General features: G+C 39.5%; 1 protein-coding gene across 9 annotated transcripts in view; it reads left to right on the forward strand.

The window, feature by feature from the left end:
• Positions 1–225: 225 nt before the first annotated feature.
• Positions 226–26,239, forward strand: part of MAPKAP1 (MAPK associated protein 1) — a 185,813-nt gene continuing 159,799 nt past the window's right edge. For 4 of the 9 annotated variants that reach the window (XM_070430662.1, XM_070430668.1, XM_070430670.1 and 1 more), the window contains exons 1-6: positions 226–453; positions 2,672–2,733; positions 12,449–12,518; positions 20,301–20,628; positions 23,211–23,300; positions 25,834–25,982. In XM_070430662.1, coding sequence (XP_070286763.1) covers positions 20,370–20,628; positions 23,211–23,300; positions 25,834–25,982 — 498 coding nt within the window. In that variant the 5' untranslated portion in view covers positions 226–453; positions 2,672–2,733; positions 12,449–12,518; positions 20,301–20,369. Of the gene's footprint in view, positions 454–517; positions 620–2,671; positions 2,734–12,448; positions 12,519–20,300; positions 20,629–23,210; positions 23,301–25,833; positions 25,983–26,239 lie in introns of those variants that run through there. The other 5 variants (XM_070430663.1, XM_070430665.1, XM_070430664.1 and 2 more) reach the window with 5 other exon arrangements.

The following is a 26,239-nucleotide window of genomic DNA, read 5'->3' on the forward strand; positions in this document are numbered from 1 at the left end:
TACCCAAGTCCAGGGATAGACTCTCAGCTAAGCTCTGACCCTGACCTCAACTGGTGGCAGGAAAGTGGCGCGCATGCGCACGGCTTTCTGTTCTTTCTGTTCAGCCCCGCCCCCCCGGGAGGGCTCCACTCTTCGCTCCCGGCTCTGGGGCTTGCGCACTACGTCCCCAGCCAGCAGCTCCTTCCCAGTCAGGGACTTCCGGTGCGTGAGGTGTGGTTCCGGGTCGTGGCGAGACTCGGGGCAACTGGGCTGCTGCTCTGCCGGCGGGCGGCGGCGAGCAGCGGGGGCATGCGGGCGAGCCCGGAAAGCGGCAGCTGAGCCGGCCGGGAGGAGCGCCAGTCCCCGACGGTTCCGAGAGTTCGGGGCTGGGGCCGAGAGGCACCGAGGAGCCGGGCCCTCCCCGCAGGAACGTGTCCCGGGCCGCCCCGGCCGGTAGCGTGGCAGCACTTTCAGGTAAAGGTTGCCCCAGCCGCTACCTTACTCGCTCGCTCTCCCGCCAGCCATCTGGAGAGCCTAGCGGCTCCTCACTCCGCGCCCGGCGCTGCCCGGCAGGCAGCTTGCTCAGGTCTCTCTCCCATGAGCGTCCGTTTCCTGGCCCTTTCCAGAACCGGAGGCTGCTGTGAGTCTGACAGCTAGTTAGCTGGGTGTGTGACTCGGGGGAGGAGAAGCTAGTGGGTCTGATAGTGTTGGGGAGGAGTGAGAGGAGGGAGGAGGATGCTATTGGCTCTGGCAGTTGCCGGCCCCACATTTAGGTGCCCTAATCGTCACAATATGAAAATCAAGTTTTTAAAGCATTGCCTGCGTGGCCTCCGGTTCCTAGCGCCTCCTCCCCCTATTGCCACAAAGCGGTAAATGGCCTTGCAGAACTTTTTCTTTTTCTTGGTGGAGTGCTGCTGTAACTTTGATTCAGCTTTTTCGTTTGGGGAGTGACAAAGAGTATTCTAAATCTGTTTAAAGTAGAAAAAAATGATTATAGTTTCAACAAGAGTATTACTTTAACGTGAGCCCAAAAAGTCTACTCAGAAATTGGTTAGAATGTCATCCTGAATGATCGCAAGTCGTTTTTGAAGCCTATGACAGTATCTGGCACCGTGCAAAGCATCATGTTGTAAATCAAAACCAGCAAAGTTCAAAACTTCCCCAGGTGTGAATGGTCAAGTGGAGACAAGTGTTTATTATAAACATTAGTTCAAACAAACCAACATGCTCATTCTGTTTTGACAAGCAGGAGGGGTGGATTCCTAATTTAAAAACCCACTAGAGAAGGAAGAGGAGAAACCATTTTTTTTTTTTAAGTATATTTTATTGATTTCTTACAGAGAGGAAGGGAGAGGGATAGAGAGTTAGAAACATCGATCAGCTGCCTCCTGCACACTCCCTATTGGGTATGTGCCTGTAACCAAGGTACATGCCCTTGATCGGAATCGAACCTGGGATCCTTGAGTCCCCAGGCCGACGCTCTATCCATTGAGCCAAACCAGTTAGGGCGAGACACCATCTTTTATTCTTCATATACAATGAGCCCACATGAGATGCTCAATAAATGCTGAAAGAGTTCTTGATGAAGCCTTGATCATTGTTTTCAATTTTTTTGGTTTACACACTTGCAAGCTTGCTGGAGCCATGAGGCGTGCTGGTGGCCCCTTTTCCATTCATCTTTGTGCTCATACCTACCTTCAGCTACTGTGATCCCATACTGAACTTACATCCCTCTACACCCCCTGACCTGGTGCCTGGCTAAAGTTCCAGCTATGCTTGAAAAGGGCCCCTTCCTAAATTACTCTACTCTGATCCTTTACTCAAGTAGGGCCTCCAGTCATATTTGTTCTTTTCTTTGTCCTGTGTGTTTTGTAGGACATTCTCCCTGCCTAGAAGGTTTCTCCTTTTCTTTTGGCGAGCTACTGAGGTGTTACCCAGGGCCCAGCTGAAATTGGCCTCCCTCAACCAATTCAGTACAATCCCAGCTGGAAATTATTTCTTTTCTAGAGTCCTATAAACCAGCGGTTCTCAACCTGTGGGTCTCGACCCCTTTGGGGGGGTCGAACGACCTTTTCACAGGGGTCGCCCAAGGTCATCAGAAAACGCATAATTACATATTGTTTTTGTGAGTAATCACTATGCTTTAATTATGTTCAATTTGTAACAATGAAAATACATCCTGCATATCAGAAATTTACATTACGATTCATAACAGTAGCAAAATTACAGTTATGAAGTAGCAACGACAATAATTTTATGGTTGGGGGTCACCACAACATGAGGAACTGTCTTAAAGGGTCGCAGCATTAAGAAGGTTGAGAACCACTGCTATAAACACTCATCGTATCTGTAATTATTTTACTTAGCAAGCATTTACTGAGCATGGATAGATACCAGTTACCATGCCAGACAATGTAGAGGTAAGTAAGACTCGGGCCTTGTAGCAAGGAGCTCAATTTAGTGAGAGAGATAAGGGAATAATTCCAACACAGAGTGATAAGTACACTGTGTGAGAGTTCTTTCTGTGATACAGTGATAACATAGAACGGGGGTTGGGTCATTGGTTTTTGAGGAGTGTACTGTGGCCAGGTAATGCTTCATTATGTGGGGTTAGCTAAGCTTTATTATTTACTGTGTACTGGGTATTACATACAGGTTTCTCTTGTTTAATCATTTTAATCCCAATTTACAGATTAGGAAGACTCGGGATAAATTACACAGCTGGTACAAGACAGAGCCAGGATTCAAACCCAGGTCTGTCTGATGCCTACATCTGTGCTTTTTCCATTATGTGTTTTGCCTTCTTTCTCACACCATAGCTCTTGATATCAAGTACATATTGAAACAAGTATACAAGAGAAAGAAATATGAGTGTCAAAATTAATGGTATAGATGTTCTTTTAAATGTAGGGAAGACCATGATCTTTCAAAGCAAGAAGGTAGAAGGTGGGTCAGCTCAGCTTTGAATATGAGAAAGGAAGGCATTGTGTAGAGAATAACCGTGACCTCTGTATTCAATTCCTGGTTCCTTCTCTGGCTAGATATGTGACCTTTGGCAAGTTTCTTACTTCTAAGCATTATTTTCCTCAAGTATGGGTTGGGATAGGGCAGTGGTCGGCAAACTCATTAGTCAACAGAGCCAAATATCAACAGTACAACGATTGAAATTTCTTTTGAGAGCCAAATTTTTTAAACTTAAACTATAGAGGTAGGGACATTGTTATTAACTTAATTAGGGTACTCCTAAGCTGGCCTTTGCTAAAAACGTCCTCAGTCTGATTGAGGTACGTTCGCTGAGATCGACCCCTTCCAACTCTCCCATCCACACTCGTCTTGTATACTTGTTTCGTCTATCTCCTTCCGTTCATCCTCTCTATATGTCCAAACCATCTCAACATACCTTTCTCAATCCTCGACACTACATCTTTCACTCCACAACATTCCCTGTACGTGCGCGCCCGCACATGGTATTTTGTGGAAGAGCCACACTCAAGGGGCCAAAGAGCCGCATGTGGCTCGAGAGCCACGGTTTGCCGACCACTGGGATAGGGGGATAATATGGACCTCATGGAGTATTGTGAATATGTAATAAGCTAATGTGGATAAAAGGCCTGACACATGGTAAGGTCTCTGAAGTGATAACTGTAAGATCCAAAGGTGCAATGACTGGCATGGTTTTAGAGTGGTGAGTAGACCAGTCTTAATAAAGCAGGCCATTGCTTCTTTTTAGTGTGGGGATACTGGAAGGTAAAGTTGGAGGGTCACTAGGGGTCAGTGTCAGTGAGGGACTGAGTGTTAGGCAAGAGAAGTAAATTCCAGTTTCTTCTTATAACTTTCCTAGTTAATAAATACTTTGAGGATCTGAGATTTCATAACAGGGAAAATGTTAGACTCTGGGAATGCAAAGAGGAATAAAACCAGGTCCCTACCCTGAGGTTGACATTCTAGTGGGGGAGACATATTCGTGTGCCGGTGAACTGTAGTAAAGTACTGGAGGTACAAAGATAGCAATCCCCGAGGATATGAAGGAGGACAAAAGAGGGAACACTAATAATGATAGCTAATGAGCACTTACTGTGTGCCAGCATTGTGTTAAAAGTATTGTCTCATTTATCTCTGTACTGGACAGTGTACATGTTACAGATGAGCAAACTAGAGCACAGAGAGATTAAATAAATTCCATGAGTTTATGCAGCTGTTGGGGCTGTGGGTGGAGGGGATTATCTGTTAGACTTTGGAATCTCCACTCTGCTTTGTGGTGTGGACGGGGACCCTCTGAAGAGGCTTCAGAGAAGAGCTAGCCCTTGAGCTGTTTCAGTGAGCTGGTCACTGTGCTGGGCAGTAGGGATGTTGAGGACTTAATGTGGCCCCTGCACTCAAGCAGCTCATTGCCTCCTCGGTGATGTTAAATAACTGAGGACTTTAGAAACTGTTGTACTTCAGGGGATCTCTAAAGGGTCAGGCTGAGAATTTGCTGGAAATCTGTTATTCTGATATATAGGCCTTATTGTTAAGAACACAGCAATAGCCGAAACCGGTTTGGCTCAGTGGATAGAGCGTCGGCCTGCGGACTGAAGGGTCCCGGGTTCGATTCCGGTCAGGGGCATGTACCTGGGTTGCGGGCACATCCCCAGGGGGGATGTGCGGGGGGCAGCTGATCAGTGTTTCTCTCTCATCGATGTTTCTGACTCTCTGTCTCTCTCCCTTCCTCTCTGTGGAAAATCAATGAAATATATTAAAAAAAAAAAAAAAAAGAACACAGCAATAGATGCCAATTATATGACAAGGAATTCTGTCACATGATGTTTTTTTCCCATAGTAGGTTCTCTGACCTTGAGTTTCCTGTGGGTTTTAAGTTTTTGAGAAGTTTTGACATAAAAGTTAGCTCATTTCAACTTGTGTTAAATTTAAAATAATTGAGCACTTACAGTAAGTTCTGGTCATTGTTAAATGTTTTTCCTATACTTCATTTCCTTCAGTCTTCATGATTCTCTGAGATAGGTGATGAAGCTTAGTGATTAAGTAGGGGACCCAAGAGTCACCTAGTTAGTGAGTGATAATGCCAGAAAAAAAATTGGACTTTCCAAAAGAGTGAACAAATATTTATTAAGTTAGTTTTCTTTTGAGCATCTGCCTCAGGGGTCTCCAACTCAAATGCCCATGATGTAATATAGAAAGTAGGACAGACCTTGATGAACTGGAGGGCATATGTCCAGTCTGAAGATAGCGGTTGGTTGCCAGTTCACTACCCCCCTTACTTCCTCCCCCCACCTCCCCCCAGGGGAGGCAACCAATCCTTGTATTTCACATCAATGTCTCTCTCCCTCTCTCTCCCCATTTCTCCTTCTCTCCCTCCCTCCCTCCCTTCGAGTCTTTCTGAAAAGCAAAGGGGAAAATATCCTTAGGTGAAAATTAACAACAACAAAAGAAGAGATGCTGGAAATCTGGGTTTTAATGTATTTATTTTTAAAAAAATTTAATTTTTATTTTAGGGAGGGAGAGGGCAAGAGAGATAGATAGATTTAGAGAGAGAGGGAGAGAGAGAGAGAGATTTACAGAGCGAGAGAGAGAGAAACATCTATTTGTTTTTCTACTTATTTATGCATTCATTGGTTGATTTTTGTATGTGTTCTGACTGGGGATTGAATCTGCAACCTTGGTGTAGTAGCTTGATGCTCTAACCAGCTGAGCTACCCAGCCAGGGCTGGGGTTTAATGTATGTATTTCATTTTAAAAAATTGACATTTAAAAAATTGCTGTGTGGACTAAAGCACATTTGTGTGCTGTGTACAGTGCTAGGCTGTGTGATTGTGAACTCTGATGTACTTTATCGCTGAAATTTTGGTATCCACTGTTCAAAGCAGGAGGTACAACTCAAGTCGAGATTACTGATAGACGTGTACTGGTAAATTGCCAGAGTGAGAGGGTTTTATAATTGACTCATACTGATGTCTTTGGGGAAGTGGCAGGGTGAATGCTTTTATTATATAATCAGACTAAATTTCAGGAGGGATGGGGCTTGATGAGGAAATGACCTTGGAATACTTTTAGCACTTTAAATGCTATAAAATCTCTTGCCTCTGTTGGTCCTCTGTACAGTGCCATGGAGTGAACATGGGGGGTAAACATAACCTCTTGAGATTAAAACATTGGCTCCCAGTGAAAGACAGTTTAGTTGAAAGAGCACTTGATTGAGAGGGGCTTGAGGTCTGACTGTAGCTATGCCGCTGACAGCCTTTTGATTTTGGTTGAGCCACTTAGAAATTTTTGTATCTTTTTCCCATCTGGATGATAATGAGGAGCTCAAATCAAGTCTTGCTGAAATCTTTTCAGGATGCCAAGCTTTCTGATTCTCATTGACACGCTTAAAGTTACACAGCTGATTACTGGTAGACCCAGTAGAGAATGGTTCAGATCTAAAGTGCTGTTTCTCCTCGCTTGGCAGGTAGGGAGCTACTGCTCAGCTCTTCCCCCTCTTCTTTGTTCATTACTTCTGGGAAAGGACCTTGACAGGACAGGTGCTCCCCAAATGCATACAGTGCTTTGTTGACTATATATACACAAGATTGAAAGGGGGCATAGAGACACCCAGCATAGTGAGAGAAATATGGTCAGGGAGTTCCCAGCCCAAGAGTTTAATTTATTTTTATTTTAATACCCAGCTTCCACCAGGTGAAAATTGGAAAAAATATTGGTCTTCTAGATACTTGTTTTCATTCATACTCTATTGTATAAGGACATAACATGGAATATAAAAATGAAGAAAATAAATCCTCAGCAGTCATTCAGAATTTATTAACTTGTGTTGGCAGCAGTCTAGATATATTGGGAAGATAGATTTAATATAGGAAACACAAAATTTGGACCCAAAGAAGGAAACAGTTTTAAGTAATTGAAAGTGAGAAAAATGGGAGAAACGTTTTACAAAACAAAACTTAAATTCTGGAAACAGCAAGAAGGTATTAGAATAAGTATTGGAATTAAATTATAGTAATCACTTGTGAAATAAATTGAATATTATGTCACATTTACCCATACATACATGCAGTGTTAAATTCATATCCTATACTTGAGTACACTTTTATGAATATGCTTTTATTATTGATGCAGACAAAATGGACTGAATTTTACACATTCAAAACGATGTAACATTTTTTTTTTAGTTCCCTATAGATTCATTTTAAGGTATATTATTATAAACTAGGGGCTCAGTGCACGAATTTGTGTACCTTGAAAGGAATTGTGGGCTGCGAGGCTGTGGCAGGCACAGGGGCAGGTCTTGACCCATCCTCCACGCCCCCACCCGGCCCCTCCCGCCTTGGCCCCTGGTCCTCTGTCTGCTGGCAGTCCTGCTTCCGCTGCCACTTGCACCCGCTGATGGCGCCGGCCCTGCTTGCATCTGCAGATGGCGCCAGCAACGGGTGCGAGTGGCAGCTGCTGCCCCAATCACCCCTCAGGAGCAGGGGGAGTTGGAAAAGCTCTCAGGGATGATCACAGCCAGCAGCCGCTGCTTGCACCCGCTGATGGCGCTGAGCGATCAGGAATGGTGCCGGGCACTGGCAGTGGGTACGAGTGGCAGCTCTGGCGCCGGCTGTGGGTGTGAGCCGGGCCGGCGCTGGCAGTGGGTGTGAGCTGCAGCTCCAGTGCCAGCAGCGGATACGAGCAGGGCTGGTGGTGCAAGCACCAGGCCAGACCGTGGCACACAGGAGAAAAGAATTTTCAGTAACCACCAGAGGCTCGCCCTGATGACAGCAGCTGGCCCCCGTCTTGGTCTGGCGCCCCCGCTCACCTGTTCTACCATCCTGTCGCAGTCGACATCCACCACATTCCCCGCACGCCCCCAGTGGCCAGCGCACGTGATAGTGACCGGTTGTTCTGTTGTTCCGGTTGTTCTACCATTCAGTCTATTTGCATATTAGCCTTTTATTATATAGGATAAGTACTGCTTCAGCAGAAAAACTGGTAGAAAATTATTTGAAGGAATGGTTTTCTTTTTAAAACAAAGTAAATTTTTAATCTGAATTTTAGTTGCTGATATAAAAGAGACTAACAAAGAACTGAAGTGCAGGCTTGAATCTTGAAGTCACATTTACCTGTATTTGAATACTGGCTTTGTCAGTTATAAACTGTGACCATCACAATCTGCAAAATGAGGACAAGAATGCCAATCTCATATACTACTTGTGAGGATTAAATGAAATAACTTATGGAGAGATGCAGGTACCATCTTTCAGGGGCCCAAGACATTCGGATATTAGTGTAATGTAACAAATGATTCTATGGAGTGATTATGAAGGAGCGAGACTTTTCATTTTCATGTCTGGATTATGAAATTAGTCTAATTTCTAGTTGTGCTTTGTGCATTACTTAGCACACCTATCAACTGTGCACTATCGAGAAAAGGGTCTCAGTATTGTTTTTAGGCTATTAAATGATTTGATCTGTTAAATAACAATAAAGACCTTCAGTTGCTTATATTACTTTTTTTTCTGTTTGTGCCTGTGACTACCCGTTGAAGTGTTAGAACAAGGAATATTATGTTCTCATTCCCATCTTACAAATGCTGAAACTGAAGCTTAGAGAAGTAAAGTGGTTCAAGGTAGAGAGCTACTAAAATGGCAATGGTAGGATTTGAATCTTGATTTTTTTCCTCTAATTACAGTGCTTTTGTCACTATTCCATGCTGTTCTAGATTTGAATATTGGAACTGGCCCTTGTTTTGGGACCATCATCAACCATGGCCCTCCTTACTCATTTTTACTTAATTCCTACAGAAAGTTGTTATTGATTATGTTGAGAATGTTTGGTTACAGGTATAATCTTATGATCTGAAGTTTAAAGATTTAATAGCACTCTAATAAATACTCATTGCTGGCAGAGGTTGGTGGTGAGATATGGTGGTCATTCATATATTGCTGGGGGGAATATAAGTTGGTAAAAGTTTTCTGGAAAGAATTTTGGCAGTATTTATCACAAGCCTTAAAATACGTCACGCATGCCTTTTGAGCAATTCCACTTCTAGGAACTGTTGCTAAAGAAATAGAGATATTCGTGTTCAGATATGTTCATTGTAGCAGTACTTATAATAGTAAAAATTAGAATCAACTTTAGTATTTAACAAAGGGTTTAGAGAAATTATGGAAAAGCCATAGGATGGGAATATTGTGCAGTCATTTTAAATGTCTTAGAAGAATATTAATGACATTAATGTGCTTATCATGTAACATGAAGTGAAAAAAGGATATAAAACTATGTAGAGTATGATCCCAGTTATGTCATACATAAGAAGGAAAAGAAATAGGTGGTAGGAGGATAGGTCTTTATGCGTTTTTGTTTTCTAAAACGTTCTCTGATAAACATAACTTTTTAATTAAAAAATCTTTTAAACTTGTTATTAATATAGAGCCAGTGAATATCATTTTGACAAAAAAAGTTTTCATTCATGCAAATGATTTGGAGTTACAAATGGATTGTATTTTCAAATTAGTTTTCACCTCTGTTGTTAGAATTTAGTTTCATGTTTCTTGACATCAATGATGTTGACGTTTCCCAGCTAGCCTTCCTGTCCTTCCCACAAAATCCTATTTAAGACAATATTATGGAAGAAGAGTTATATTCCTGTTGGAATGTACCAGTGTCCCAGTCTACCTACCATCACCTCTTTAATGGCCAGTGGGTAGTGAGTAGTCCTGTGACACACCCTTCTTTTCTTTTTAATTTAAATTCTTTATTGTTGAAAATATTACATATTTCTTTTTCATATTTTTGTTGATTTCAGAGAGGAAGGGAGAGGTGAGAGAGATGAAAACATCAATAATGAGAGAGAATCATTGATTGGCTGCCTCCTGCACACCCCACGCTGGGGACCCAGCCCACAACCAGAGCATATGGCCTTACTGGGAACGGAACAGTGACCTCCTGGTTCATAGGTCGATGCTCAACCACTGAGCCATGCCATCCGGCCAGGTCTGTCTGTCAGAGAGAGTGCACTCTCATATCTGTGAGGCTGGGCATTGATATGTACAGGGTAGGCAAAAGTAGGCTTATAGTTGTGAGTACAGAGTTTATTCTTGTATTATTATTTATTAATTATTGTTCTGTTTTCCATACGAAGAATTGTACTTTTCCCACCCTTGAATGGAGCTTTTTTTGTGGATTGAATGCTTAGATATTGGGAAGTGCTTCTTTGTTATGGAAAATTGTGTAAATTCCCATTTTTGTAAGAAAAAAATTAAAGATCAAAGTATGGATTTTAATTTTTCTGTGATATGAAAAATGCATAAATATTAAAAGTCATAATGTATTGGTGCCTTTTACCCTTTTCTAATTTTCATATACTTCATCATTGAAATTGCAATAGTTTCAGCAAGCACAGTTAAGCATGATGGCCAGTTAAGTTTTTTAAAAAATGTGCATGGTAATTCTATATGCAATATAAAAAGTGTGCAAAAATTTGACAAAATATTTGAGCATATTTAAATTAGGAAAATACCCGGCAAGATGTTTCTTTTTGTAAACTGCTTCTGTCCAAAGCATTCTGTATATTACCAGAATGAAAAATGACAGCACTTTGTCATCTGTTCAAATTGATATTGCACTCTTTGCAGTGACAGCTGAAAAGGCCCACAGGTGCCATATAAAGAGGTGACCATGTTGTCATATTTCATTTCGGCATCCCTCTGCAAAGCCATAATTACCTAATTAGGTTGTTAATTAGGAGATTAGCATTTCACTATATTGATAGAATGCTCTTTACCGGCATGAGGCTAGATACAGATTTGTCTGCCCTAATTTATATTCCCTGCCTTTTTTGTATTTATTTATTTGCTTAAGTTTCTGATGTGCTGCAATTCAGTTTACTTGAGAAACAGTTTGTTTACAAGCTAATGAAGCTTTGATCACTGGGTTAAAGTTGCCTTCTTAAAATATGAACAGAATTAAAAGGGTGATCACCTCCCCAAAATTATAATATAAATTTTGGTTTGTTATAACTTGTATTCTCGTAAGCTTAGGCAACAAACACATGATAAGAAATAAAATTGTTGGTATAAAAAAATAAAATATGTAAAAACTTAAGTTTGAAATGTGATAGAGATTTATACAGGGTGGGGCAAAAGTAGGTTTACAGTTGTTCATATGGAAAAGAATACAATAATCCTATATAATAAAGAGCTAATATGCTAATTAGACCGGACAGCGGAATGACCTTTCGGAATGACCATTGGGGCAGATGCATCGGGCCTCTAGTTAATAAATAATCATACAAGTGTAAACCATGTTTCACACACTCACAACTGTAAATCTACTTTTGCCCATCCTATGTATCTAAACTAGGTGAAGGAAATTATTTAGTTATCTTTAACAACAAATCCCTATTATTTATACTTTAGACTTACAAAATATGTTACTTTGAACATATTTCAGAAACTGAACCTTGTTCAATAACTTGAGAACAAATATATTCAGTTTTCAGATTAGACTTCCTTAGGTAGTCATCATGTGTCAGGGTTTATTCCATTTGTGCCTTCTGTCCGTTAGTCTGTGCTTGGAACATTCTCTTCCCAGTTTTTGCAATCCTGAGTGCTTATGGAATTTGAAGTATTTCAGAGTAACCTTTACTTGGTGAGCAACATTTCCATCAAGTGTGTCTAACATTCTTTGGGTAGGAGGAGGGGTGATTAAAAAACACGATTTCCATCTATTTTCACTCCGATGCATGATTTGACTGTAATGTTTGTAATTTGCATTATAAGTACCTTTTCTACTTTTTCCAGTTAAGGAGGTTAAGTTTACAGCAATATTAGGAGCACCATCCCCACTGAGGTAGTAGTTAAGCTCCTTTTGATTATATTTGGTATTAACTGTTAAAGTTGTAGAAAGTACATGTGTGCCTAAGTCCTTTTTCTCCACGGTTATTGTAGGAGTTTTGGGAGTGGTGGGTGGTTAGGTTGTCTGAAGTTTCACAGCTACTGCTGTTAATATACAGTATTTCAAAAACACTTTGAAAATATAGGTTATTTTATAACAGTTGCATAATAATAGAGATTTTAGTCTAACTTGTGTTTAGAACTTTATATAAAGTTTGCTGTTAATAATTACAGTTGTTCTTCATACTTGTCATAGGAAGTATCTTTTGAGCAAAAATTAGGTCTTGAGTTGTCCATTTTATCTTCACAAAATTAGATATTTCTGACACCAAAGTCTATGTTTTTCCTCTAGACTTTGCTGTTCAAACTGGGGTTATAAGAATCCCAGTATGTGCCAGGAGGTTTTAGAAGCTGCAGAGTAAGCATGGCACTCTATAGTTTAGTTCAAAACTAAAGCACTTCTTTCTAGGTGTAGTATATTATAGGATAGGATGCAAATATGAGTGAATTCTAAAAATAAATTTTGGTAGCATGGTGCTCTAGGTGGCTCTCCCTCCATTCTGTCATACCTTGACTTATGCCCACTCTCCTCTGCCCTTCAGGTGTGTTCGTGGAGAGTTTGAGAAGCCCTGTACTTGTACCAGGCTCCCTTTCACTGGATCTTGGCACATGGTAAGATTCAGAGACATTTTAGGTGGAGGTTAGTGGTTCCAGAAAAGAAAAATCAAGGGTCAGTGTCCCTTTACCTAAAGGAAACATTTGTTAGGATACAAGACTTGCTCTGGTAGGTTGATAGGGTCTAGTGTGGGTTCCACATGTCCTCAGTCACTCATCAGGGGGCCTCAGCAGGAAAGTCGGGTTGACACCCACGCTTCTCCATGTAGTCTTTTATCCCAGGCTTCTTCCCATGATGAATATATTATTCCAAAGAAGGCAACAGCAGAAGCGGCAAGTTTTCCTGAAATCAAGGCTCAGAAGTCCCATATTCCATTACGTTCTGTTGCTCAAAGTAGATCACAGTGTGAGTCTTGCTGGGAGGAGCTGCAAAGACTGGCCTTTTAAAAATCTACCATGTGACCTTGAGCAAGTTACTTAATGCCTTTAAACCTTAATTTTATTTTATCTATAAAATGAAGCTAATATTAATACCTACATCTTGTGGTGGTTGTGAGGATAAAATATGTTGTTACATGAAAAGTACAGCTGATAGTACAAGCTTAGTAAATGTCATCTATTGCCGTTCTCTGTGATTCTGCCTAATGAAAGCTTAGCCATCCTTACATGAGACCCTCTTCCTTCCTGAAGCTTCCTGGAAAACATACTGTCCTTGTGTCTCATTTGGTGGTTAATATGTATTGCCTTATGTTGCTCTTATGTCAGTAAAAGCAGTCTCTGGAGGATGCAGGCCAGTGTTTATATAATTTTTTGTAGGATTCCCAGTGCCTACCTCGCAGTGATGTAGTGAATGAACCTCTTATTCAAAAGAAGATACAAGCATTTCATTTCTGTTGTTTTGATTTAGTCTAGTAAGGAGCTTTAGTTAAAATATAGAAGTAAAAATGTGAAAGGAAAAATTAAACTCCAGATATAGGATCTCACTATTTACTGTGTAATGAAATTAGACATTTTTACGTAGAGGAGATTTTAATTCCCCTAGGGGGGAAAAAGCTTAATTTTTTTTTTGCTGGTCTAAAAAATAAATGAAGATTTAATTTAGGATTAAATTGGAGAGTGTTAGAAAAAGAGATTTAAAAGCAATAAGGTGCATTTTATTTTAATGGTCATTTCAATTATTTTCAAATTCCAGGAGGTATGACTTCAGAACTTTAACTAGATCAAAGAATGTTGAAATCTTAGTTTAAAAAAGGGTCTGTTGGTTTTTACAAATGGAAGACTTTGCGTATAATAAAAAGGCTTTTGTATTTCTAACTTGTGATCATTCCTGTTTGTGAAAAATAAATGTGAGTACTGCTATAACACTTTTAAGGAATCTTGTATAGGAATCATGTTTAACTTGCCTAATGCTAATAGCATGAAGTGGGGGTACAGTGTGGAAAGGTAAAAAAAAAAAATCTCGCATCTGCTGTTACATGTTGTTAACTCCCTCAGCAGACGTTAAATCATTTCAAGTACAATAATAGTGTGGGAGGTAAATTAACTAACCATTAACAATCTTATAAATACACAATTAACATGCCAACATTTATATGACACATTGATGGGGCAGCAGTAATTTCTGATTGGGAGTTTGCAGACCTTTGAGAAGCCTCAGGCTGTTGCTTATTTAGACAAGTTTTCACAGATTGCAGGTGAGGGGACTTGAAGTCTGCCTGGCAGAGAAGTGAGTGTTTGGAGTGTTGAAAGTTCAAGAAGGGAAATTTCCTTTTAGCCATTAGCTGAACTTGAGCATTTTAAGCCATGTTGCTGCCTATCTCAGGTTCTTAGGGTTCATTTGCTTATGGGAGTTATTTAAAGAAACAGAAGAAACAGAATTTTTAGGTATGGACTTTGTAGCTGAAGTTTCACAAATCTCTAGGGATTTAAAAAAAAAGATACTTAGACCTAACTGAGAATTTAAAGGACACCCACCCTCTGTGGTTTCAGGTCAACAAGTAGATGATCTCTGACGTTCCTTTCGTGTGTAAAATGTTGTGACCTTTATATTTGAGCAGTCATTGCATGCACTGTTTATATCTTGCTCTTCAACAATTCTCTGTTGCATTAGCGGAGGAGAGGCTAAGTAAGGGTCTAGTTTACTGCATAATACATTTGCTGTCTTACATGTTTCATAAAGACCCATGGAAGAAATATCTCTCAGGCCCCAGAACCCAAAGAGCTCAATGTCAGGATATTTAAAAATCATGTTTATTATAACTATCATAATTCTTTGTTCTTCTGTTTAGAGAGGCTGTATAGTGGTTAAGATCCCAAGCTCTTCGATTTGATTCTTGTACTTATTAGCTGCCTGGCTTTGGGCAGTTTTCTTAACCTTTCAGCATTTTCATCGGTAAAATTTGCTTCAGAGATTCTGTAGTCTACCTGTAGGAAATGTACAAGATCTGTGCCATGCACTGGCTTATGGATTCATTCTGAGTGACTTCCCCTCTGCCACTTTTCTCATCTACTTTTTTACTATGTTGTACCTTATGTTGTGTGTGTGTTTTGTTGTTGTTGTTGTTTTTTAATATATTGATTTTAGAGAGGAAGGGGAGGGAAAGAGAGAAACATCAAAGATGAGAGAGAATCATTGATTGGCTGCCTCCTGCACGCCCCCTACTGGGGATCAAGCCCGAAACCCAGGCATGTGCCCTTGGCTGGAATCGAACCTGGGACCCTTCAGTCTGCAGGCTGACGCTCTATCCGTTGAGCCAAACTAGCTGGGGCATGTTTGTTTGTTTGTTTTATAAGCTATTAGAAGTAAAGTTTGGAAGGTGTATGTGTGTAAAGTTATTATTAAAAATATATTTGTGTTGTCCTGGCCAGTGTGGCTTAGTTGGTTGGAGCATCATCCTCTTACACTGAAAGGTTTTGGGTTTGATCCTCGGTCAGGGCATATATGGGAAGGCAACCGACTGATGTTTCCCTCCTTCCCTTCTTCCCTCTCCCTCCCTATCTTTCTCTCTTTTCCCCTCTGTATAGGGCATGTGCCAAGGTACCACAGGCAAGTTACATGATCATTAATGAACACAAATGGTTATGTAAAGTGGCAATAGCATCCACATTGCACCTAGAACCACACTAAGCACATAGTTGGAACTTAATAAATATTTGTTGCATGAATGATAAATATTTGTTGAATGAAGTATAAAAGGAGACCCACTCAGTACATTAAAAATGGTCATATTATTTTGGGACATCTCTTAACATCCTCCTACTTCGCATGATGTCTCTATTCCTTCCAGTTTTGGTAAAACTATATGTTTTGAGGACCCTGAAGTTAAAAAGTGGGAGAACCTTTGAAAGGTAGGACATCTTAGGGGAACAGACTTCCTGGTGCCTGAAATTATTGTTTATCCGATGGCCTAAAGGTATAAAAAAAGGACTAACTATCTCAGAGTCAAGGATTGGTGGCATCCAGGAAAGTCATTCAGGGCCCGAAGAAATAGCATTTGTAAAAGTGTAGAGCAGCATTTCTAAACGATCTTCCGTGGGACTTTGTTATACGTCGATTTATTACAGTTTTCATAGAGGAAAATACTGTTTAGGGACCAGGGAAGTTCGGGGTTTGGAATGTGTTGTGTTACTGGATTCCCACTCTTGGAGCTTCACAAGATACATTAGTTTAAAAGCTTTGAAAAGTGCTATAAACAGCAAGAAGAAAACATTTAATTTTGTTTAATGTGGCACTTCATAGATCTTTTTTTTTTAATTTAAATATAAAAATGAGGTAAAATATATATAACATAAAATTTACCATCTTAACCATTTTCAAGTATACAGTTCAGTGCCATTAAGTATACTCACATTGTTGTGCAAACACCACCTCTATCTACAGAATTTTTCCATCTAAATTACCCTTTAAAAAGTCCCATTTTTCTGAATCCCAGCTAACATTAATTTTAAACATCTTTAATCTTTTTACAACTGATGAGAGAAAATAACTTGTTTTAATCTGTGTTCAGAATATCTTTGTGTGAGAAATCAAATCTACCTTCAAATGATAGTTTGCTGCTCTTTAAATGATTTAAAACATATTATTTGGTTTTAAAAAGTAGTGTTGAAATAAGTTGATAGTGTCCCAAGGTGACAATTTTGAAGAGCACATTGAAGAGCTCTTGTATTTGTATTAATAGAAAAAAGGCAATCCTTTCTTTATAATCTCTCTTACACATGACATGTTCATATATGTCTAATCTCTACAACAGAATTGTATAGTCCTTGGAAGTCAGGCAGCAACATTTTTTGAATTCCTGAAATGTATAAGATCCTTTGTTGCTAGAAGGGATGTGGTATTATAGTCCCTGTCTTCGAGACTTACAGTCTGAATCCTCAAGTACTTGTCAGGGGAGGTGGAAAGCACGTTTCCCAGGCATCCTGTGGGGAGCTCCCTAGCAGAACCAGTATTGCCCTGGCCAGTGTGGCTATGTTGGTTGGGTGTTATCCTCTGCATTGAAAGGTTGCCTGTTCGATTCCCAGGCAGGGCATGTGCCCAGGTTGCAGGCTCGATCCCTGGCAGGAAGCATGCAGCAGGCAACCAATCAATGTTTCTCTCTCACTCCCTTCCTCTCTCTTTAAAAAAAAATCAATAAAAATATTTTTTAAAAAAAGAAGTGGTATTTTTTTTTAAATATATTTTATTGATTTTTTACAGAGAGGAAAGGAGAGAGATAGAGAGTTAGAAACATCGATGAGAGAGAGACATCGATCAGCTGCCTCCTGCACATCTCCTACTGGGGATGTGCCCGCAACCCAGGTACATGCCCTTGACCGGAATCGAACCTGAGACCTTTCAGTCTGCAGGCCGACGCTCTATCCACTGAGCCAAACCGGTTTCGGCAAGAAGTGGTATTAAGTGCATTATTTGTTGAGTGAGTCATACAGTTTCCTCATGTATGAAGTTATAATGTATTAATAGAGAAGATATCTTTTCATGTTGGGGTGTTTTAAGGGCTTTGTTCTGTAAGGATAAAATTAGGGAGTTGGTGTGTGCCATCACAAGTGTTTGCCCATAACTCTCTTCTTCATAAGAAGTGATGGAGCAAGTCCATTCTCCTTGAAAAGACGGAGGTACTTCAGTATACTTTTGTTGCTTTGCCCTTTGCCATTTGACTCTTCAGTGCCAGAACATCCACTGAACGTGTGATTCCTCACTGAAGCCCTTGTTTTTACAGGGAGAACTATTCAAAATCAAGGTAAAAGCACCTGCTCCTCTTTTGCTGGCAACTAGTTGCCTTCCTTTTATGGGGTAGACGGTTATCCTTATTGCAGTGAGGATATTTGCAGCTCTGGTGATCTGTGACCCTATGACTGTTACAAAACAAAAACTCTCATTTATAAGTAATTCTGTGGTTGTATAAATCTTTTTGTGGCTATATAAGAAGTTTTTCTTTATTTACTTTTAAAATATATTTTTATTGATTTCAGAGAGGAAGGGAAAGGGTGAGAGAGATAGTAATCATTGATTGGCTGCCTCCTGCAAAGCCCCATTCAGGGGATCGAGCCCGCAACCCAGGCGTGAGCCCCTACTGGGAATTGAACCGTGACCTCCTGGTTCATAGGCCGATGTTCAACCAACTGAGCCACACTGGCCGGGCAGAAGTTTGTATTTTTATAAGTGAAATTTAAATGTTCCCCTTTAGTTCTGTAATATTTTCTTTTGTTTTTTTGTTAATCCTCACCCGAGGATATTTTTTCCATTGAGTAGAAGGGAGTGAGGAGAGGGAGATGGAGAGGGAGAGAGAGACACTGATTGGTTGCCTCCTGCATGTGCCCTGACTGGGGTCTGGGATCAACCCTGCTACCCTTCAGTGTGCAAGCCGGCACTGTAACCACTGAGCAGCACTATCCAGGGCAAATTCTGTAATTTTTTTTGATTAATACATTTAAAATGGTGGGCTGACATTAACATTTCTGAGACTGACTGCCTCAGAAACTTGACACTTAGAGGAATCACACTGTATTCGGAGACATACTAGGTGTGTGTGAGGGTATAAAATTTTGATTCAGGGATCCCTTACTTAACTTTGCATTTCCCATTAGCCCCTGTGTAAAATAAGTACTCAGTGAATATATTTAGAAAAAAACTGAGATAATGTAATTCACTTGGTTAGAGATGCTCCTCAGTTAAACTTTTTCTTAATCTCAGTATCTTTATTTAAGAACCACCAAATGATTCTAATAGAATATATTACCAGACAGAAAATTTTTAAACCTGTTAGCTATAATGATTTATTAACTAGATTTCCCCCATGTTCCATTTCTAGAAGAAACAAATGACAAGAAAATCTGGTGTTATATAGGTCTTTCTAAAAATAAATTCTAGGACTGTTGAAGGAACAAATTCAATCCAGCTTTCACATTGTTGTTCTTCTAATGATTTTGGAGGACAGGGAGGTGACGCAGATGACCTGCAGAGTCCTCTGTCACAAAGGAAGCACACACTTGATTTACCTGCTGTGAATTTACTAGAGAAGGGCAAATTGTTGATGTTTTTTAGGATTACTTTAAACAAAAATTGAAAGCTGAAATTATAGCAGCTAATATTTAGTTATGTGCCAGGGACTCTTTTGAGCACTTAATCTGCATTATCTTATATATGAGATTCCCATTTTGTAAATAAAGAAAGAAAACAGGCCGAAAGAGGTTAACATTATTTTGACCAACATCACATAGCTAGCAAGTGATAGGGCCAGGATTTGAACCCAGTTTTGCCTATAGGGCCTTAGGTTCTTAACCACGGTTCTGTAATATTTTCTTTGTTGTGTATTCCCATTCAACTGAGGAGGTACCATCTTGTTCCTAAAATAAACAGCATTGCAGTTTTAATAGGGTTCAGGAAGCAGTTCTTATAATTAGGTTTCTAAAATAAGAAATTAATCTAGTAAGAGACAAGTTTGATTAATAAGTTTTATTTTAAAAAGCACAATACTGTCTTAAATCAGAAGAAAGGAACATGTATTTATTGAACAAAATTACATTGGTAGTACATTTTTATAAATTTCCTAGTAACTCAGAAAGCATTGTCTATGCCCTATTAGATACTTCACAACCATATGATGGGGGAATGTAAACTGAAGAAATGCAGTTTAATACTTCAGCACATCGTTTGAGGAAAATACAGCTTGTTCTTCTATCATCTTATAAAGTGATGAGAAGACTGCATGGAATAAAGGGAGAAAGAAAGGAAAGTGTATTGTTTTAACAGTAGTTATATACTTTGAGTGGACTAAGGAGTTACTATTATTTGTTTTGCAAGAGAGCAAGCTACCCTCTCTTGATACCACGTAGACCACATTGACTAGAGCCTTAGCCCTTAGTGCAGCGGTTCTCAACCTGTGGGTCGCGACCCCTTTGGGGGTCGGATGACCCTTTCACAGGGGTCACCTAAGACCATTGGAAAACACATATATAATTACATACTGTTTTTGTGATTAATCACTATGCTTTAATTATGTTCAATTTGTAACAATGAAAATACATCCTGCATATCAGAAATTTACATGACGATTCATAACAGTAGCAAAATTACAGTTATGAAGTAGCAATGAAAATAATTTTATGGTTGGGGGTCACCACAACATGAGGAACGGTATTAAAGGGTCGCGGCATTAGGAAGGTTGAGAACCACTGCCTTAGTGCTTATAAGGATTTCCTTGCAGCTTAGACTTAATCCTCTTAGGCTCCTAGGTACAGGAATAAATGTTGATTTTCATGGTAGCATTTTAACACATTGAATTTGTTTGAAAAATTATTCTGCTTTATTCTTAAATATTGCTGTGTACGTCATGTTTCTAGGTAGGTGAGCCTGTGAAACAATATGAAGAGGAGAAAATAGCCTTTTAAGGAAATTGGCCCACAGAAAGGATGGCCTTCTTGGACAATCCAACTATCATTCTAGCTCACATTCGACAGTCACATGTGACCAGTGATGATACAGGAATGTGTGAGATGGTTCTCATTGATCATGATGTTGACCTAGAGAAGATTCATCCTCCTTCAATGACTGGAAACAGTGGGTCAGACATTCAGGGAAGCAATGGTGAGACTCAGGGCTATGTATATGCCCAGTCAGTCGATATTACCTCAAGTTGGGACTTTGGTATTAGAAGACGCTCAAATACAGGTAAACATTGCCTTTTAGTCATGTCTTCTGAGCTTTACATCACTAAACAATCTTATAAAATAATGCATAATGTTGGACTAGATTTAATGGGAAAGTCTCAGTGTGTAAACAGGAGTATGCATGTATTAACACCAAGAATGGGTCAAAGCAGTATGTCCATCTCCACTACTGAATAGAGAGAGCCTCTGGAATGATGCTATTAGAAGGAGAAGAGATATAGTGAAAAAGTTAGCTATTAGAGAAATGTTGGATGTTCTATTTTCTAAAGTCTGTAGAAAGGGACTTGTTTAAGTATCTTCAGCAAAGCAACATCGGTCCTAGTAGGTAGACTACTGGGAGGCAGATTTCAGGTTGACATAATACAGAACCTTTTTTCTTTTTAATACATTTTTATTGATTTCAGAGAGGAAGGAAAGGAAGAAAGATAGAAACATCAGTGATAAGAGTAAAACATTGATTGGCTGCCTCCTGCCTGCCCCCTACTGGGGATCAAGACCGCAACCTAGGCATGTGCCCCTACTGGGAATTGAACCCTGACCTCCTGGTTCATAGGTGGATGCCCCACCGCTAAGCCACACCAGCCGGGCAATACAAAACCTTTTAGATAGGCAGCTGACCAGCCAAGGAGGGCTGCTGCCTGAGACAGTTCTTGCCCTGGGAGGAATTGTAAGGGTTGGGGATTAGAAGGAGTTAGCTGAATATTTACTGGGGCTGCTTTTTTAATAGGAATTCCTACATTGGGTGTGAGATTAGAAAAGGTGCTGCTGTTTTTGATACATTACCTTTTTTTAAGTTGATCTCTGCACTTTGATTTTTGTGGCTTGAAAGTACTCAACTTTGATATATATATATTTAGTCATTAGTTATTAAAAGCCTATCATTGCCCTTTCCCAGCTTTATTTTTTGGAAGCATTTCAAGGGAAATGTGATGAACCAAGGCCTTTACTTAGATAAATTATTTAGAATATATAATTGTTCTATATCAGGGTATGCTAGGAGATCCTTTTTTTTTTTTGGAGGGGGGTGGAATAAATCAGAAAATATAATCTAATCAATAACAGTAACCTGCTGCTAACTCACAAGAAAAGTAGTGGTAGGAGATGTGGTAGAACATTGAAAATACTTACACGAAGAAGACTGCAGGTAGAGCAGGTTACAATCTACAGAGAAAGTCCTATTAAGATTTTGGTTCACAATTCAGTGTTCTGTGACATCCACAAAGAATAATTTGTTCTCATGATGAAAATAATGAATAGCATTTTCTAGTATCTAAAGGAACTTTTATCAAAATAGGATTTGAGTGAAGGTTTGACTATAATTTAGAACCATTGATTCTCAGTTCTCTAGTTGAAACTGACTTTCTTGTAGGTTATTGAGATGATATCTTATATGACAGGTTGAATGGATTTCAGTAGGAGAATGCTGCTCAATTGAGAGCTTCATGATTATATTACTTCAGCTGTACGCTTCACATTTATTAATTGCAATTGAATGGAGTGGGATTTGGTTAGATATAGTGGCATTGTCAGAATGCTTTTGCCAGTATAGCTTACATTTCTGGCAAGATTAGTTTGTGTTTCCCTACCACAGTGTTAAGGCAGGAGTGTATGATTTCCTGCCTTTGAGAAATTTACTTATTTATTTTTTTGTTAGCATTGTGCCACAATAGGAAGTGCAATAGGAAACTAATTTCAAGAGATTGCATTAATTGTGACTTTCTTTTCCATTGTGGTCCATATGGATGTTGTTAATGTATGTTGGACAATATTATTTAAAAGATTGGTTCAACTGATTTTGCCTGTGGTAATCAGCCTGTGGTAATATAATCACAAATGCATAATTTTAGGTGATGATTTGTTATTGTTGTTGGAATTTCTTAGGATAGCACTTATGTAATTAAGATTGTGGGGTGTCCTGTGACCAAGGTATTTACTTTTTAATCCTTTCAGCATATCTTAAAATTTTGTATAAGAAAAATTGTTCTTTTTAAGATTTGACTAATGTTACAAAGATACAAATCATTTATTTTACTACCTATAAACTATTTCAGCCCACTGAAGAAAAGCTATGCTAATTTATATAGCTTTGACATTTTATAATTTTCATGATTTTTAGATAAAGGATTTTATATTTAAAACTTTAATAGTCTAGTCTGAGTTCATTTATCTTTAATTTTTGAAACGGGTAGAGTAATTCATAACAGTAATTTTATTCCTGTAATGTAATATTCACTTCAGTTCATTTGTGCATTAAAATTCCTTTAAGACCGTTATTAATGATTTATATAATGAAATGTCATATTAATCACAGAAGTTTTCACATTTTATTATTCTCTTCCATGTTAATACTATCTTTATGATCTCTATTAATGTTTTATATCCTCTAATTTCAATTATAAATCAAGAATATTTTCATGTTTTTGTTGGTATTTGCTTTTCAGGGGTGCCACCTTTAAAATTTTATGACTTTTTTCCTACATATACAATATAAAACATCTTTATTCATATAAAGGTAGTTAATTATGTCTTTGTTTATAGTAAACTTTCATTGACAAACTTATAGTTATAATATTTCTTTTCAAGCTCAAAGATTAGAACGACTTCGAAAAGAGAGGCAAAACCAAATCAAATGCAAAAATATTCAGTGGAAAGAAAGAAATTCTAAGCAATCAGGTAAATGGAAATAATTTTCATTGTTAATTTGAAAGTTATATATTTGGTGTATATTATTATATAAGAGCTTTTATTTTTAATTCATCCTTTTCAACCCTCTGGGTGGATACCTCTTGTGTTTTGAGATTTGAACTCTTCATTTGGGTGCCACTCTTCAGTCTGGGTCACAGGCACATTTTGTACACACTGTCGTGCTAGTACCTTGTTCTTAGAGCCAAGGAGAACCTATGATTTGTATGGGCCTCTGGGCTGTAGATTTCTCCTGCCAGTTCTAACCTAGACCTTATCTTGCCTTATTGTGGCCCCAGAAACAATCTCTGTTGCATATATGCGAATTCTTTCCTTGAGCTTAAAAACCATTGTTAGTAGTATTATTAGCATATGCAGTATATGTTCATATGATAATGTATTAAGAAGCTGGCCATATTATGTATTTTCAAAGCTTTAATCTCAATAAGGGAAGCCATTTAGAAAAATTCCAAATATAGTGCTATTAAAATATTTTCTAATGTTTATATCATGTTTCCTAGACTTTTTTTCTCCTTTCAAAGAAATGTCTGCAGTCTGCCTTCTATACCTTCCCAGCACCTCCCATTACCACCCTGCATTTAATAAATGTCCAATAGTTTTTGTTGACTGACTCCATTGCTATAAACTGTTATAAAACTAACAATTTTAATGATTACTAATTATCACCAACACCTATCTAGTGCTGTTCTAAGCAGTTCTTCTGCATTACCTCCAATGCACTGATCTTTTAAGGTGTAGGCATCATTGATTCGATGAGACAGATGAGATGGAGGCTCAGAGAGATTAAGCTTGCTAAAGTTCCAAGGCTAGGAAGTGGTAGTGCAGTACAGAGCCATGTTTTGCATCTAGCACTGTCTGCCTCTAAAGGCCAGTCTCTCTCTGCTAAACCACACTATGTAAAGTGGTTCGTGCTTTCTCCTGTGATTGTAAACCTGAGTGTGCTCAGTGGGTCTGATTTTCATAATGGCTGCTTCTAAATGATGACCCTGCAGAACCAGAAATCCCACTCACTTCTCTTTTTTGCATCTCATTTCTATGATTTCCTATATATCCTTTTACATATATTAAAAATCTCTCGCCAGGGCCGATTTGGCTTAGTGGATAGAGTGTTGGCCTGCCAGCTAGCTGAAGGGTCGCGGGTTCCATTCCAGTCAAGGGCACATGCCTCAGTTGCAGGAAGGGACTCTTTGGGAAGGTGATGGTTGAGCAGAGGAGTGAACCATGCAGATATTGGAGATGAGTGTTCTAAGACAAGCGAACAGCAAATTTAAAGTTTCTGTGACAGAAGTCTGCCTGATGTATACAAGGAATAGCAAGGAAAGGATGCTTATTGGTTGGAGTAGAGTAAGTAAGGGGAAGAGTGGAATCAGAGGTGTAAGTAGTAAGAAACTTGATCATGCAAGATCTTGTAAGAAATTTAATTTTTACTATTAGCAAAGTGATTTGATCAAGTAGTAATGTGATATGTTACCTACTTTTTTTATTTTTAGCTTAAATTTCCTTTAATACAACTTTTTATTATAGAAAATTTAAAACATATACAGAAGTAGAGAGAATGGCATAATGAACCCTCCATACTATTATTATAATACTAGAGGCTCAGTGCACGAAAGTCGTGCACTTGGCGGGGGGGTCCCTCAGCCTGGCCTGTGCCCTCTTGCAGTCTAGGAGTCTTCGGGGGATGTCCACCTGCTGGCTTGGGCCCACTCCCCAAGGGATCAGGCCTAAGCTGGCAGTCAGAAATCCCTCTGGCAGCCCAGGAGTCCTTGGGGAATGTCCGACTAACGGCTTAGGCCCACTCCCCGCTGCTGGGCTTGCCAGCCATGAGTTGGCTTCTGGCTGAGTGGCGCTCCCCCTGTGGGAGTGCACTGACCACCAGGGGGCAGCTCCTGTGTTGAGCGTCAGTGTGCATCATAGCGACTCGTCGTTCTGCCATTCGGTCAGTTTGCATATTAGCCTTTTATTATATAGGACTCTCTCCTTTTCCTCATCAGCTTTATCTTCCAGATTTTTGTGGTAGGTGACATTGGAGAGTGTGAGAGGATTAAGATGTGGACCTTGACCTTGAGGAACTATAATTCCAAAATCACAGAATATTAGAGTCAGGAGAGATCTTCAGAATTATCTAGTTGTACAAGCCCAGAAAGGTCTAGTGAATTGTCCAGATTCCACACCTGGTAGTGGCAAAGCCAGGCAAAAGCTTAGGTCCTCTAGCTGTGAATGCATTTCTTACAGAATGGCTGCTTTGTTGGTTTGTCTGACTCTATCCCTCCCACCCTACCCCACACTCAACCCGGTCCTTAAACCCTAGTTGAATTAACAATCCTGACCTGTGTGTTTTTTACTGAAGTGTATATGAAGCTTTTTTCCCACACATTAGACCTGAATATGTCCCTGGACCCTCCTTCCTTAAGGTTCCAAAGAAGACTTTTTAGGGAAGGTGGACTGGCCGTCTTTCTGTGTGTAATCACAAAGATGTTTCTATCTTCCTCTTGTATCACAGCCCAAGAGTTAAAGTCACTGTTTGAAAAAAAGTCCCTCAAAGAGAAACCTCCAAATTCTGGAAAGCAGTCAATATTATCTGTACGCCTAGAGCAGTGCCCTCTGCAGCTGAATAACCCCTTTAATGAGTATTCCAAATTCGATGGCAAGGTAAGTAAAAATAAAACTTTGTGTCTTTTAAGTCCTTGATTTTCTTTCTTTTTTAAAATATATTTTTATTTATTTCAGAGAGGAAGGAAGAGGGAGAGGGAGATAGAAACATCAATGATGAGAGAGAATCATAGATTGGCTGCCTCCTGTACACCTCCCCACCCCCACTGGGAATCGAGTCCGCAACCTGGGCATGTGCCCTTGACCAGAATCAAACCTGGGACCCTTAAGTCCATAGCCCGACGCTCTATCCATTG

The sequence above is a fragment of the Myotis yumanensis genome, unplaced genomic scaffold, assembly GCF_028538775.1.
Source record: "Myotis yumanensis isolate MYYU_CA2020_CCGP unplaced genomic scaffold, mMyoYum1.0.hap1 SCAF_12, whole genome shotgun sequence".
Classification (NCBI taxonomy): domain Eukaryota; kingdom Metazoa; phylum Chordata; class Mammalia; order Chiroptera; family Vespertilionidae; genus Myotis; species Myotis yumanensis.